Source organism: Camponotus vicinus, unplaced genomic scaffold, assembly GCF_025532165.1.
Source record: "Camponotus vicinus isolate PSW18456_S1 unplaced genomic scaffold, iyCamVici1.0 SCAF_14, whole genome shotgun sequence".
Lineage (NCBI taxonomy): Eukaryota > Metazoa > Arthropoda > Insecta > Hymenoptera > Formicidae > Camponotus > Camponotus vicinus.
The window spans coordinates 13,533,018-13,548,500 of NW_028141950.1; the positions used below are offsets into that span (position 1 = coordinate 13,533,018).

Genomic DNA, 15,483 nt, shown 5'->3' on the forward strand with positions numbered 1-15,483 from the left:
CACAATCAAGTATTAAGAGAATACTCAACTGTGATTGATCAATTTCTTAAGTCTTACGCCTTAAAATCTCATTGTAGACGACGCTTTAAGCGGCGTCTACAATGGCTGCGTTCAGCAGGAAAAGCTGCTTTGCAACTGTTGTAAAATTCATGAATCTGATTAGTGTATGCTCTTAGATTTAGTCAAAATTAAGAGCATACACCAATCAGGCTCACGAATTTTACAACAGTTGCAAAGCAGCTTTTTCTGCTGAACGCAGCCAATGAGATTTTAAGGAGACTTAAGGCATAAAGGCCAGTCTACAATGGCAGTAAGATGGATTTTAGAGTAGGTAGTAAACTGTTTTAAGGGCAGTAAAGACCGGGAGTAATGAAATGGCCAATTCCCATTTCATACTCCCTACATTCTTACTGTCTCCCAAGAGGATGTTAAGGCGCGAAATTAAAAAGTGTGTCGATGTGCTGAAAGTGAACTCTCGTGGATAATTTATTGCGAAATTATTGTGATTTTCATATATTATTTATATATATTTTTATATTATAATGGCTGAAGAATATTATGTAGAAAGCTATGATAACGTGGAATATGATAATTTGGAAAACAAAGAAAATGAAGATATTGAAAATGAAATAATAACTTATCAAAAAGAATTAATTGCTATTGTAAAAGCAAACCCGATACTATGGGACAAAAGACAAAAAGGATATAAGAATGTTCATAATAAAGAATGTGCCTGGGCTTCTGTGAATGCAATGTTAAAAAATATTGCTGGTAAGTATCTATCTAACGGAAACTGAGGTTATGATAGTTGTGAGATTATGATTAAAAACATTATTGATATTTATTTGCAGATTTAGATGCTGAGAAAGAATTTATTCATAACCTCGCACATTTGGTATGTTCTTCACTATTCTACAACTCTAGATCTGATGGTCTGTTCGTTGATTGGTAGAGTCATTACTTGCATTGCACCGCCATTGTAGACAGAGGTGAAGTAATTCGAAAAATCTTACTCCATACTTTGTATCGCTTAGGGCCCTGGCACACAAAAATACGTAAGCAGTAAAACGTAGTCAGTAAGGAAATCGACCAATCGGAATTCTTACGTTTTCTTACGTTTTAATATGGCTGCCTTACTGCTCAATCATGATTGGTCAATTTGCTTACTGACTACGTTTTATTGCTTACGTTTTTTTGTGTGCCATGGCCTTTACTGCCATTGTAGACTGGCCTTAAGACTTAAGAAATTGACCAATCACAGTCAAGTATTAAGAGAATACTCGACTGTGATTGGTCAATTTCTTAAATCTTACGCCTTAAGTCTCCTTAAAATCTCATTGTAGACGACGCTTTATTGTTATTAAGATTACGTTCCAAAACGTAAGTAACCGACGAAATTTTACTCGAATGGCCATTTCGAAACTCTTTTAAGCCTTTCCGATTGGTTCAAATCGACCATCGAGTAAAATTTCACTCGGTTATTTACGTTTTGGAACGTAACCTAAAAACAATTTCTATCACTCTCCACCATAGACTAAAAAATACCAAGGCATGAACACAGTATAGATACTATGGTACACATTTTGTTCCAATTGAATCGTGCACATTGCTACACTTTGTGCTTTCCTGTGCACATTTGTGCACATATGTGTTAGGGTGCAGTCCCATGGAGCGTATCGCGCGTATCGCGGATTGCGCGTATTGAAAATCGTGGTTCGCCAATCACAAGACTGTTCAGTTGAAGGAAATAATGAAAATCGTTTCGTGATTGGCTATCCGCCTGATCCGCTTACGCTAATTCCGCTCCATGGGACCATAGAAACGAAACTTTCGCGTATCAAAAACACCGGAACGTCTGCGATTGGTCAGATTTTCAATACGCGCGTATCGGGCGTATCGAACTTGGACTAATAGCAAATGATCCGCCGTTTTTTATACGCTACGATCCACTTAAGGGTGACGTCCCATGGCGCGTATGGCGATACGCGCGTATCGGGCGTATCGAACTCCGCGATCAATCAGAGATGTTCCGCTGTTTTCAATACGCCGGAGTTCAGTTCCTATTGTCCCATGAAGCGGATTACGCGGAAGCGGAACTAACGGATCGCCAATCACGGGATTATTCTGATAGAGCCCCTTTAAAGATTCTGTTGAAACTGCCCTGTGATTGGCGATCTGCTGGTTACGCTTCCACGTAATCCGCTTCATGGAACAATAGGAACTGAACTCTTGCGTATTGAACACACGCACACAAGCACGCGTGCATTAAAAAATTTTAATAACGTCACAGTTTTCAACAGTAAGTATTATATTCTTTATATAGTTTGTAGAATCACAATTTGCTGATGGATGAAATAAAAAGATTGTTTTTTTTTAAACTTAAGTTTAAAAACTTAAAACATTACGGATTCCATTACAATTTACTACAACAAGTTGCACCAGATATTATGTAGTATTCATCTATTATGACTATATTAGCTTCTATCTGAAAAATTGACAATAATTAACAAAGTAATCAATAATAATCAATAATAATTAACAAAAAAAATGATAACATAAAAGAATATGCTAAAAATGTGCGCTTATATATATTTGAAAATACAAAAGAAGACTTACTTCCGATAAGGCATGGGCAACTTTCAAGTTTTCGGATGCAAAAATAATAAAATCTACAGAGATATCTATTTTTGCTCTTACAACATCAGCAATGGATTCATATTGATATATGCCATCTCCTCTCTCTCGCATTTTGATGTAAGCCTTCCGATATTCTGTGACATAACCACAGATATCTATACTATAACTAGATCGCTAACTCCCATTGATTTTGTACATAAAATGTGTCCCCGAAAACCATGTAATATGGCGGTCGCGCATGCGTAATATTGGTGGAAAACTAATATGGTGGACACTTGTAGCCAGCTAATATTTAAGTTTTCACCTTAAAACTTGTACTTTTTACATTATAAACTTTTAATTTTGTAATAAAATAAATATAAATATATATATAAATGTTATATACATATATTTTAATCTTTATATATTTTTAATCTTGATTTTAATTATATCATATACCTTTTAAATATATTTTGATATATTTTATCTTTAAAGGCTGTGATAAATTTTAATTAAAAACGAAGAACATTATATATTATTTAAAAATAACTTATATTCAACTGTAAGTTTATACACAACTTACATACTTATGTAATTCGTATTAAGTTAGCCGGAAATTTTTCAGCCAACCAAAAATCTCCTTATGGAATCGTTTGTATTTCGTATGAAGATGTTTGAAGTGTGATTAAAAACGTTTGTGAGTAATTAGAATAATTATAAAAAATTAATCATTTTTACAGTATGTAGTTAGCCAACATAACTAAATATTAAAAATTCTCCTTATGAATCGTTTGTATTTCGTATGAAGAGTTTTGAAGTATAATTAAAAAGGTTTGTGAGTCATTCGTTTAATTTTAATTAAATTTTTTTATATTGTGAAGTTAGCCGGAAGCTATATAAAATGGACGCCGTCCTGTGATTGGTCGATTTGCTTATGGTAAATACTAAAATTTTCTCATGTGTACTGACTTTAAGTGTAAACAAAACGAGCAAATTTATCTCTTTTGTAACTTTTAATCCATGACTAATTTATTATTAATTCCGCATAATCGCATATTATATCATGGATCGTGGATAAGCGTAGATAATTGAAATATGTTTTTCTACCAATAAATAAGTAAATCTTTTATAATTGTTTTATAATGTAGTCATCATTCAGAAAATGATCACAATTTGTGATTATGTATTTAATTGTTATTTTATATTCGCTTTCAAATAATAAACTATATAATAATAAAATTTATATAAAAAGATGGTAATATATGTAATCCAATTAATTATAATTGACAAAATAATTTCTTGTGAAAAAATAAAAGTAAAAAATATAGAAGAATTTTTTTTATAGCTTGTATAAAAAATCAGTTTTATGCTAAGTATATTATAATTTTCTGGACTGTAGTAATATTTAATATATAATTTTTGCTATATAAATATATATTTCTGATATAAAATCTATTTCTACAGATAGTAAGATCGGCTGAGTCATGTCACAGAATATCGGAAGGCTTACATCAAAATGCGAGAGAGAGGAGTCATATATCAATATGAATCCATTGCTGATGTTGTAAGAGCAAAAATAGATATCTCTGTAGATTTTATTATTTTTGCATCCGAAAACTTGAAAGTTGCCCATGCCTTATCGGAAATAAGGCCCATATTCTGAATCCTCTTTTATCGATAAAAGTGCCTCTAAAAGTGGCATATAAGCCTTCTGATTGGCTACAGGCCGCTTTTAGGAGCACTTTTATCGATAAAAGAGGATTCAGAATATGGGCCTAAGTCTTCTTTTGTATTTTCAAATATATACAAGCGCACATTTTTAGCATATTCTTTTATGTTATCATTTTTTTTGTTAATTATTATTGATTACTTTGTTAATTATTGTCAATTAAGAAGAAATATATATTTATATAGCAAAAATTATATATTAAATATTACTACAGTCCAGAAAATTATAATATACTTAGCATAAAACTGATTTTTTATACAAGCTATAAAAAAAATTCTTCTATATATTTTACTTTTATTTTTTCACAAGAAATTATTTTGTCAATTATAATTAATTGGATTACATATATTACCATCTTTTTATATAAATTTTATTATTATATAGTTTATTATTTGAAAGCGAATATAAAATAACAATTAAATACATAATCACAAATTGTGATCATTTTCTGAATGATGACTACATTATAAAACAATTATAAAAGATTTACTTATTTATTGGTAGAAAAACATATTTCAATTATCTACGCTTATCCACGATCCATGATATAATATGCGATTATGCGGAATTAATAATAAATTAGTCATGGATTAAAAGTTACAAAAGAGATAAATTTGCTCGTTTTGTTTACACTTAAAGTCAGTACACATGAGAAAATTTTAGTATTTACCATAAGCAAATCGACCAATCACAGGACGGCGTCCATTTTATATAGCTTCCGGCTAACTTCAGAATATAAAAAAATTTAATTAAAATTAAACGAATGACTCACAAACCTTTTTAATTATACTTCAAAACTCTTCATACGAAATACAAATGATTCATAAGGAGAATTTTTAATATTTAGTTATGTTGGCTAACTACATACTGTAAAAATGATTAATTTTTTATAATTATTCTAATTACTCACAAACGTTTTTAATCACACTTCAAACATCTTCATACGAAATACAAACGATTCCATAAGGAGATTTTTGGTTGGCTGAAAAATTTCCGGCTAACTTAATACGAATACAAAGAATCTGTTATCTGTTATTGCGTTTCGAATTACGCATAAAACGCATAGATCGCATAAACGCATCAACGCATCAACTGCCTCAAGTCGAGAGTAGAGGCCATAGACATAGTAAGTATAGACCGAGCATCCATTGTATAAGCGTTAAGTATACGAAAAGAAAGACAAAAGATGTAAGATGAGTTTCTTTCTCTTTTCAATGTCGGAGAAGTGGGGAGCATTTCTCCTCATCTCCTCGCGCCGGTTCGTCGTTTCCCCTATTGAGATGAGGAGAAGTGCTCCCCACTTCTCTGGCATTGAAGAGAGAAAGAAACTCATCTTACATCTTTTGTCTTTCTTTTCGTATACTTAACGCTTAGGGTCTCCGCACAAGGTGTTCCGTATCGCATTACGTTACGTTAAGTATAGATCGTAAATTTAACTCCGTACGTAAAATTAAACTTCAGTTAACGCACAGAAGAAATCGTAACGTAAAGACATGTCTTTACGTTTACGATTTCTTCTGTGCGTTGACTGAAGTTTAATTTTACGTACGGAGTTAAATTTACGATCTATACTTAACGTAACGTAATGCGATACGGAACACCTTGTGCGGAGGCCCTTATACAATGGATGCTCGGTCTATACTTACTATGGCCCATATTCTGAATCCTCTTTTATCGATAAAAGTGCTCCTAAAAGCGGCCTGTAGCCAATCAGAAGGCTTATATGCCACTTTTAGAGGCACTTTTATCGACAAAAGAGGTTTCAGAATATGGGCCTATGTCTATGGTAGAGGCAGTCAATGCGCTGAAGGGTGCTAAGAATTTAGTACGGTTAGTACAATCTAGAGAATTCTCAGCGCTACTAAAGCGCTACCAATGCGCGCATTGGTTAAATCGGAACGATTTTCTATGCAGTCTACACGCTTCATGCGTAATTCGGAACGCACCCAGAGAGTTGCGCTACTGGATATATTGTTTTGGATCGTAACCCTAATGACTTTAGGACGCACCCTATGCCTCTTGATGCATCTTGTGTGCAAAAGCCCTTCTCTAGAAGATCAAGCTTTTACTTTAAAATTAGAATTTATTTGTAAAATATGTCTAATACACTAGGCGGTAAAAACTTGTTACGGCCGAATAGTTTACAGTGTAAAAATCTACACGAGTATCTAAAATCGCGTTCTTCTGATATTCTGAATAAATTGTATCATAAACCACCTATATGTTTGGCCGTGTTCCGCGAGTTGCCTATAATTGCCAAGCATTATGTTATGAGACTGTTGTTTGTTGAACAACCAGTGCCACAGGCGGTTATAGCATCATGGTGTTCAAAACTTTATTTCGAGGAACATCAGAAAGTAGTGCAAGTTTTAAATGATCTATATGTATGGAAAGAAGCATCTATACCTGGTGGGTTACCAGGTTGGATTCTGAACAATATCTTTAAGAAAAATTTAAAGATTGTACTGCTGGGAGGTGGTAAACCTTGGACTATGTCTAATCAGCTGGAAACCGATAGTAAACCGCGAGATGTGGCTTTCTTAGATTCTTATGCATTAGAAAGATGGGAATGTGTTTTACATTATATGGTCGGTTCCCAACAGCAAGAGGGTAAAATTTCTTTCATAAATCTTTCTAAAAATATCAAATAAATAAAATACATAATGTATTATACAAATAATAATGGCCATTTATAATGATGGAAATTTTGATTTCTATTGTAGGAAATTTTTTTATCCAAAGATATTATCTTATGTGCAAGATATAAATATTTTTATAAAACTGATTTTGTTTTAATCATATTAATCATAATGTTGATAAAAAAATTTTAAATATATCAAAATTCATTTTTTTTATATAGGAAAAATCTTGAAATCTTATAATGATATTTACCTAAGCTATACATATTGTAACATACATATAATGTAAAAGAGATATATATGTATAATCATGTTTTAAATATCTTGTTTTTACTTTAAATCTTAAATTGTTCTTGCTTTAAATATCTTATTGAAATAATTTAATGTTTTTGAATTAACTTTATATTTATGCTTTATATATATATATATATATATATATATATATATATATATATATACGTACATAATTATGCTTTCGATACATATTATATTTTATATTAATACAGAGAAATTATAAATATTTAATCAAAATGGAATTATATAAATATATTTAAACCTTTTTACAAAATAGGTATATCTGCTGATGCTGTACGAATCCTTTTACATGCTGGTTTAATGAAAAGAGATGAAGCTGATGGAAGCCCAATTATAACACAAGCAGGTTTTCAATTTCTTCTTTTAGATACAGCTTCACAGGTGATTATTAATTTTTATTAATTTATATATATATATAATATATATATATATATATATATATATATAAAATTTTGAAATACATTGTAAAATCTATTTTTCTATAATATGATTATATATTTCAAATTCTTACAATTATTATTATATACTTCAGTATAATAATATTAATCAGCTGAAAATTACTTACAAATTACTTACAAACATTACTTACAAGTGTTTAATTTATACATTGCAAATATTTCATTTAAGGTATGGTACTTTATTCTGCAATATCTTGACACAATTGAAGCACGTGGTCTTGATTTAGTAGAGTGCCTCACCTTCCTATTTCAATTAAATTTTTCTACTCTTGGTAAAGATTATAGTACTGAAGGCATGTCTGAAGGGCTCTTGACATTTTTACAGCATTTGAGAGAATTTGGACTTGTATACCAACGAAAACGTAAAGCAGGAAGGTAAATATATATTTGCTTTGACAGAAATGTTTTGTTGACATTATAATAGATTTATTGAAAACTTAAATAAAAATAATGATTATTAAGTATATTTCAATTTAAATCAAAGTTTTCAATAAAACATAATTAAATACTATGAATTTTGAAAAAAATTAATGAATTTTCTTAAAAACGAATTTTATTAAAATTTTAATGAAATTTAATGAAAAAGGATCTCACAACTAATTTTAGTATATGATTTAATACTATTTTTACATATAATTTTATTATTTCCATATATTTTCACAGAATGTGTATATATATATATATATGTATATATATATATATATATATATATATATATATATATATATATATATATATATATATACACATACATACAGGATGTAACTGAAAAAGCGCCCACGGAGCAAATAGCGTTATTCCTGATTAAAAATCGAGTCGAAAAATCCTGAACCATTTTTTTCTATAATACTTAAATTAATTATTGAGTATTATTAAAGTAATTATTGAGTAAAGTTGCGCCAATAGACACCGACCTTTAGCCTCCTTGTCGAAATTTTTTTTTAAAGAAACGCTTTTGATGGAAGAAATATGATTTTTAATGCAAACTAAAGTTTTTCACATTATTATAACGCATAAGAATATTGCACGATAGCGGCATAACATAGCGCCGTAGCGGCGGAGCACTCACACACACTACCAGGCGCGCGGCTCACTGACGTGCGCCCGTCTAAAGGTCGGTGCTTATTGGCGCAACTTTACTTAATAATTACCGCTTTATTAAGCATTATAGAAAAAAATGGTTCAGGACTTTTCGACTCGATTTTTCATCAGGAATAACGCTATTTGCTCCGCTTTTTCAGTTACACTCTGTATATACAGGGTGTCCCTGAGACTACCTCACGCACTTGTGAGGAAGTAGAGCGCAGTAAATTAAATAAAGAAGTCCTATTCCATGTAACGATTTTTGCAATAATAAGAGAAATATTAATTATTAAAATCGGACGAATGAGAGAAGCGCTCGACCGCTCGAAACGTGAAACGTGAAAATGGCGATGGCGGTAACCACGGGTAGCGGCGCGCTGTCCCTCCCCTCGCCGCGCGCCGGCAGGCAATGTCTGGCACGGTGGGCCGTGCTATAGCTCGAGCGGTCGAGCGCTTCTCTCATTCATCCGATTTTAATAATTAATATTTCCATTATTATTGCAAAAATCGTTACATGGAATAAGACTTCTTTATTTAATTTACTGCGCTCTATCTCCTGACAAGTGCGTGAGGTAGTGCTCAAGGACACCCTGTATATATATGTATATACACACACACATATAGTTATATAAAGTAATTCAAAGTTATTGAAAATTTCATTAATTATATGTTTATTGCAAGATTTTATCCTACTCGATTAGCATTAAACATTGCTACTGGCGAAAATAAACCTTTAGCCAAAGATACCGATAAGGAAGGATATATAGTTGTAGAAACAAATTATCGAGTGTATGCTTATACAAACTCTAACTTACAAGTTGCATTACTTGGACTTTTCTGTGAAATGTTATATAGGTATGTGTATTACACGCGCGCGCGCGCGCGCGCGCGCGCGCGCGCACACACACACACACACACACACACACACACACACACACACACACACACACACACACACACACACATAAATTTTTGCAATTATTGGACATAAAACTTAAAATTATTATTCTTATTAACAAGCATTTAAATATCTATTTAAATATCTATTATTATATTTGTTTTTTAGATTATTTAGGAATTTTAAATTATTTTTTGTACAATTTTTATTCATATGTTGCATGTAGATTTATGGCAAGTTAAGAGTTTATTATGATTTTTTTAATAAAAAAAATTTATTTTTTGAAGAGTGCCGTCATACATACACATATCCAAATGATTAATAATGATGCAATAAAATCTTTAAAAATCCTGTAAAATCGTGAAAATAGCCATCAAGAAATTAAAAAATTGTGTTGCATTCGCAATATGCACATTATACTTTTTTCTAAAACGCTCTATATATACAAATAGAGATACACATATAATACATATAAGCACACAATAATACACATAATATATATACAATATATAAAACTCTAAAGTTCTATATATTTTTTATATAGATTTCCAAATGTAGTTGTATCAATATTAACAAGAGATTCTATAAGACAAGCATTGAAGAGTGGAATAACTGCTTCTCAAATAGTAGGGTATGATTTCTCGATACATCAATTTTACAACATTATCTAACATAAATAATTAAATATTCTCTACATTGCTTTATGTATATCAATAGTTATTTGCAACAACATGTACATAGTAAAATGATAGAAAGAGGACCACCTATATTACCACCTACTATTGTAGATCAAATTAAACTGTGGGAAAATGAAAGAAATAGATTTTTATTTAGTGAAGGTGTTTTATACAGTCAATTTCTTTCACAAACTGATTTTGAGGTTCTTAGAGATCATGCACTTTCTACAGGAGTATTAATTTGGCAAAGTGAAAGGTAATTATTATTTTAAGGTCCGAATATTTTATTAAAATATAAATAGTTTATTATCTCACAAAATTTCATGATAAATATCACAATTGAGATACTGTATTTTTATCTTGTAGGAAGAGAACCATGGTAGTCACCAAAGCTGGTCATGATGATGTAAAGAAGTTTTGGAAGCGATACTCAAAGGGTTCAAGTTAATATTTGTATTAATCTAGTTTTGTGTGTGTGTGTGTGTGTGTGCATTTTATATACATTATTATGTTTCTTAAGTAGCAATACTACAAAAAAAGTATTTTCTGAAAAAGGTGCTCAGAAAAAATGCAAAATAAATTATTTTCTTGCTATAATAAATTGAGAAAATAACTTTCTCTAATCAAAGTTTTTTTTCAAATCAGATTAAGTTTTGATATTTGAATTATCATATAACGAATTAATGAAGTAAATTTTTATATGTATATTTATATAATATTATATATATATATATATATATATATATATATATATATATATATATACATGGTATTTTACATTTTAATCAATACACGCGAATATCTCGAAAAAGAGAAGTTTTTTCAAAAAATGTTTCGGACAAAAGTTGTATGGTTTCAAGGGGGACATAAGATGGTGCCATTAGTTTGACCTTGAAGAGTCACCTGAAGGTCACGTGAAGGTCACCTCCAACTTTTCAAATGGGACACCCTATATGCTTTTGCATATTCTTGTAGCTTATCTCGAGAGCTTTCCAAAACACTATAATTAAGTTAGTTTTTATTAAGTACTTTTCGAGTTATGAAGCTTGAAATCATTTCTTAATTTTACATAAACCGTAAAATATCTTGTAAAATATTCATTTTTCGATTATCTCACCTTAATACTTTTATGCACAAAATAAAAGGAAAATAATGAGAGGAATCAATTGGTGTAAAGAAAACACATAGTTGTTTCGAAGAAAAAATATGTAATTTGCAATTAACAATTACATATTTTTTCTTCGAAACAACTGTGTTTTCTTTACACCAATTGATTCCTCTCTTTATTTTGTACATAAAAGTATTAAGGTAAGATAATCGAAAAATGAATATCTTACTAGATATTTTATGGTTTATGCAAAATTAACAAATGATTTCAAGCTTCATAACTCGAAAAGTACTTAATGAAAACTAACTTATTTATAATGTTTTGGAAAGCTCTCGAGATAAGCTACAAGAATATGCAAAAGCATATAGGGTGTCCCATTTGAAAAGTTGGAGGTGACCTTCACGTGACCTTCAGGTGACTCTTCAAGGTCAAACTAATGGCACCATCTTATGTCCCCCTCGAAACCATACAACTTTTGTCTGAAACATTTTTTGAAAAAACTTCTCCTTTTCGAGATATTCGCGTGTATTGATTAAAATGGTCTACCGTGTGTGTGTGTGTGTGTGTGTGTGTGTGTGTGTGCGTGTGTGTAACACAACATGTGTATATTCCTATTAAAATTTATACAACAAAAAATTATTTAAAAGTAATTTGACTTTTATTTATTATAATAAAACTTATTGCAATTTTGTATATTATGATAAATGAATTTTTCATATTAGCAAGAATTTAATAGTTACTTTAGCATATTTTTAGAACATTTAGCAAGCAGGTAGCTTGATGCCAACATTATGGTGCTGTTTTTAGTTTCAACATTTTATCCAATAAGGCCCAGTTTGACAGTGGCCAGTTAGCTTAACTAGTAGTTAAGTAGTGATGCCAACCACTGAAACAAAATTCGGTAAGCTATTTACAAGATTAGATTTTGACAAGTTTACTCGTCCAATATCTTCAGCCAAGCCTCTTCTTTGTCTCTAACACTCACAGCATCAGTCCGCTTATTTTTTATTAACAATTTGTATTTTTTTATTAATGATACAAGTACCAGTTTTTCCTCATGACAAAAATTTGGTGTTCGTATACGATCTGTTTTGATATCCATTTTCGTTTTGCGATGAGGTATCGTAATGAGAACGAAGCTGAATATTAATTAAAATAGCTTGCAAATAGCTTACCGAATTTTGTTTCAGTGGTTGGCATCACTACTTAATTACTAGTTAAGCTAATTGGCCACTGTCGAACTGGGCCTTAACCTTGAATTTGTTCTTTTCACTATATTTTTTCCACAATTCATACAGATTAATTATATATCATGCAATTTTTTGAATCTTTTTCATACCAAATTTCCCTGATAAATTTAATACATTTCATCTTCAATATAATGTGCAAAATTAACACTTATGGAAAAATAAATTCATGTATTCACAGTATCAACATTCAATATTATTGATATTGAAATTATATATGTTAAATTATAAATTCATAAACTATTGTGTATGTATCAGATATCCAAAAAAATTTAAACTATAATCAAATATAATGTCTCGCGCTGTATTGGACATTGAAGATAAAATATAAGAATATTAAATAAAGCACTATAATTTGTCACATAGTTTAAAATAATTTTATATAGGATAAAAAAGTGTCAGATATATAAATGCAGATATATAAATGTAGGACAATATTCGTTGTCAATTCTTTTCATCTCTGGTTAATATATATGAGAAAGATACACATATATATATATATATATATATATTTTTTTTTTTTTAATTGAAGTATTCACTGTGTATTAACAAGAATCCCAAAGGTTTGGCAAACAGGGAATTTGATGTCAACGTTGTGGTGCTGCTTTTGGTTTTGGCATTTTAGCCAGTAAACTTTGAATCTCATTCTTCTCATCATATCTTTTCCACAATTCATAAAGATTAATTATATATCGTGCTATTTCTTGAATCTTTTCCATATCTGCATTTAATTCTGCGAACCATGATTTAAGGTCTTTCTGCAATATCACACAAGCTATTTGCAGACAACCTATAAAAAATATAAATTGTTAAATATAAATAAAATTCTTTTTTGTAATATACTAAATTGTAAAAATAATATTGCTCACCAATAGCTATTTGGTAAGGTGGATATAATAAACATACATCTGTTCTTAAACTGTCATTAATAATACGCCATGCAAGAGTAAGTAATTGATCATCTGGTCCCACATCCTGAATTAATGTTAACAAAGGACGGTATGGTTGATATACTATTAAACAACAATCCAAATGTTCCAAAAGATAAAATTCACATTCTAAAATATGATTTGTACGATATGGGAATTCTTGCGTATATGCATAATTAAACTTGTTTTTAACTAAAAAAGGAATAGGCAATCAAATAGCTTCATTAATATATTAATCATCAATAAATTATAATAGCAGATATATAGAACTTACCTACAGTTCCCATTGTCGTTATTAATCTAGTATTAGAAATTACTCCAAACTCTTCTACTTTTGATGCCAAAAAGACTGCTGTAGGAGCTAATAATAGTGGATCTATACATTTTAAGCTATTGCGAGCATAAAATCTTTTAAAATAAACTGTTGCAGTAGCTATCACTTGTTGCCTCAACTTTAATTGTTCACCTAGCATCTGTATCACTAATAACAGATGAATATATATAATTATGTATATGTAGACTATATCATATATAATTATAGAATATAATTACAGTAAAACATGCTATAAATTTACACACAGTATATTTATATATACACACATATTCTGCTATATAAGTATTAGAATTATTCAATCTTTAATAGAAATATATGAAAGAGATGGTTCCTTGCTAAGTAAAATTACTATTTGTAAATTATTGTATGAAAATCAGTTAAAATTTTTAACATGAAATTTATATATTTTGACTAATATTAAATTGTAATACAGATCTAAAAATTTAAAAATGTATCAACATTATAAAAATATAAATATAAGTACAAGATAATACAAGTTACTTCTTTATTTAATAAGTATTTCACTACATTTTGCAATTTATTATTTCAACTTACTGTTAGAGAAAAAGATGAATATTTTTTGATATTCTTCCTCTGTTAATATTGATAAATCATGTTGACGTTCTCTAACCAAATCTTGTTTATCTAGTAACCACTGCTGGCTATTAAAGATAAAAAATATAATGAAAACTACATTCTGTAAAAATGCATTGTATATAATAATGCAAAAATCAACTTACTGATGTGAACTTTGCCAAAAATTACCGGCCATTTTATAAATATATGTATATATAAATTTTATAAATTATTCACTTCTATAAAAATTTTGATGCGTTGAATGATATTAATTGTTAGAAGTCCTAAGTCTTGTTTTGGATATAATAATTATTTTCATATTTTTCACTGACTCTATCTTGGATATTCTTAAAACAGATATAAAAATCAGAGAGAAGCCTGAGAGCGGCCATGCCCCTGATTTAGGTGGAACCCTAGAGTTCCTCAAGTAAGAGTTAGGACCAGTGTTGTCAAGCGGGTCAGGTTTTTCGCGCATGCGTGGCAAACGAGGCCTCAATGAGGTCCGAATTCATCATAGACCTTACAGATATGGACTGGCAATACATATCAGACTGTGTCCGGAGGAGGTTAGAGAGAGAAACATACTTTTTGGTACTTCTCTTTCTACAAGTGTCCGTACAAGTGTCCGGACACTTGTAGAAAGAGAAGTACTAAAAAGTATGTTTCTCTCTCTAACCTCCTCCGGACACTGCTTCTCTACAGAAACTATAGGCAATTGCCAGTCCATATCTGTAAGGTCTATGGAATTCATAGTCGTTTCTCAAATCTTAAGACTAGAGAATTTCTTAAATCTATCCTAATAGGACCATTTCATTGGTTGAGCTATCCTATTCAACCAATGAAATGGTCGCAAAGTTGCACCCTACCGTAGGCA

General features: G+C 30.3%; 2 protein-coding genes across 5 annotated transcripts; one reads left to right on the forward strand and one right to left on the reverse strand.

Moving 5' to 3' along the window:
• Nucleotides 1-6,272: 6,272 nt before the first annotated feature.
• Mrn (general transcription factor IIH subunit 4 marionette) lies at nt 6,273-11,160 on the forward strand. 3 transcript variants are annotated; one of them, XM_083088635.1, is made up of 7 exons: nt 6,274-6,955; nt 7,556-7,680; nt 7,927-8,132; nt 9,522-9,695; nt 10,283-10,364; nt 10,527-10,671; nt 10,782-11,160. In XM_083088635.1, exons 1-6 carry the CDS (start codon nt 6,442-6,444, stop codon nt 10,653-10,655), a joined length of 1,230 nt encoding a protein of 409 aa, XP_082944761.1. In that variant the 5' UTR covers nt 6,274-6,441; the 3' UTR covers nt 10,656-10,671; nt 10,782-11,160. The 3 variants fall into 3 exon arrangements, with proteins under 3 accessions (XP_082944762.1, XP_082944761.1, XP_082944760.1); XM_083088634.1 differs by having other exon boundaries at nt 6,276-6,955; nt 10,283-10,369; nt 10,456-10,671; nt 10,782-11,157; XM_083088636.1 differs by lacking the exon at nt 10,782-11,160 and having other exon boundaries at nt 6,273-6,955; nt 10,456-10,630.
• Nucleotides 11,161-13,133: 1,973 nt separating this feature from the next.
• On the reverse strand, nt 13,134-15,234 carry Cycc (cyclin C). Of its 2 annotated transcripts, none has more exons than XM_083088255.1 (5): nt 14,774-15,234; nt 14,589-14,695; nt 13,974-14,180; nt 13,640-13,783; nt 13,134-13,560 (listed from the first exon to the last, which is right to left on the reverse strand). In XM_083088255.1, exons 1-5 carry the CDS (start codon nt 14,803-14,805, stop codon nt 13,358-13,360), a joined length of 693 nt encoding a protein of 230 aa, XP_082944381.1. In that variant the 5' UTR covers nt 14,806-15,234; the 3' UTR covers nt 13,134-13,357. The 2 variants fall into 2 exon arrangements, with proteins under 2 accessions (XP_082944381.1, XP_082944380.1); XM_083088254.1 differs by having other exon boundaries at nt 13,640-13,891; nt 14,774-15,230.
• Nucleotides 15,235-15,483: the final 249 nt, after the last annotated feature.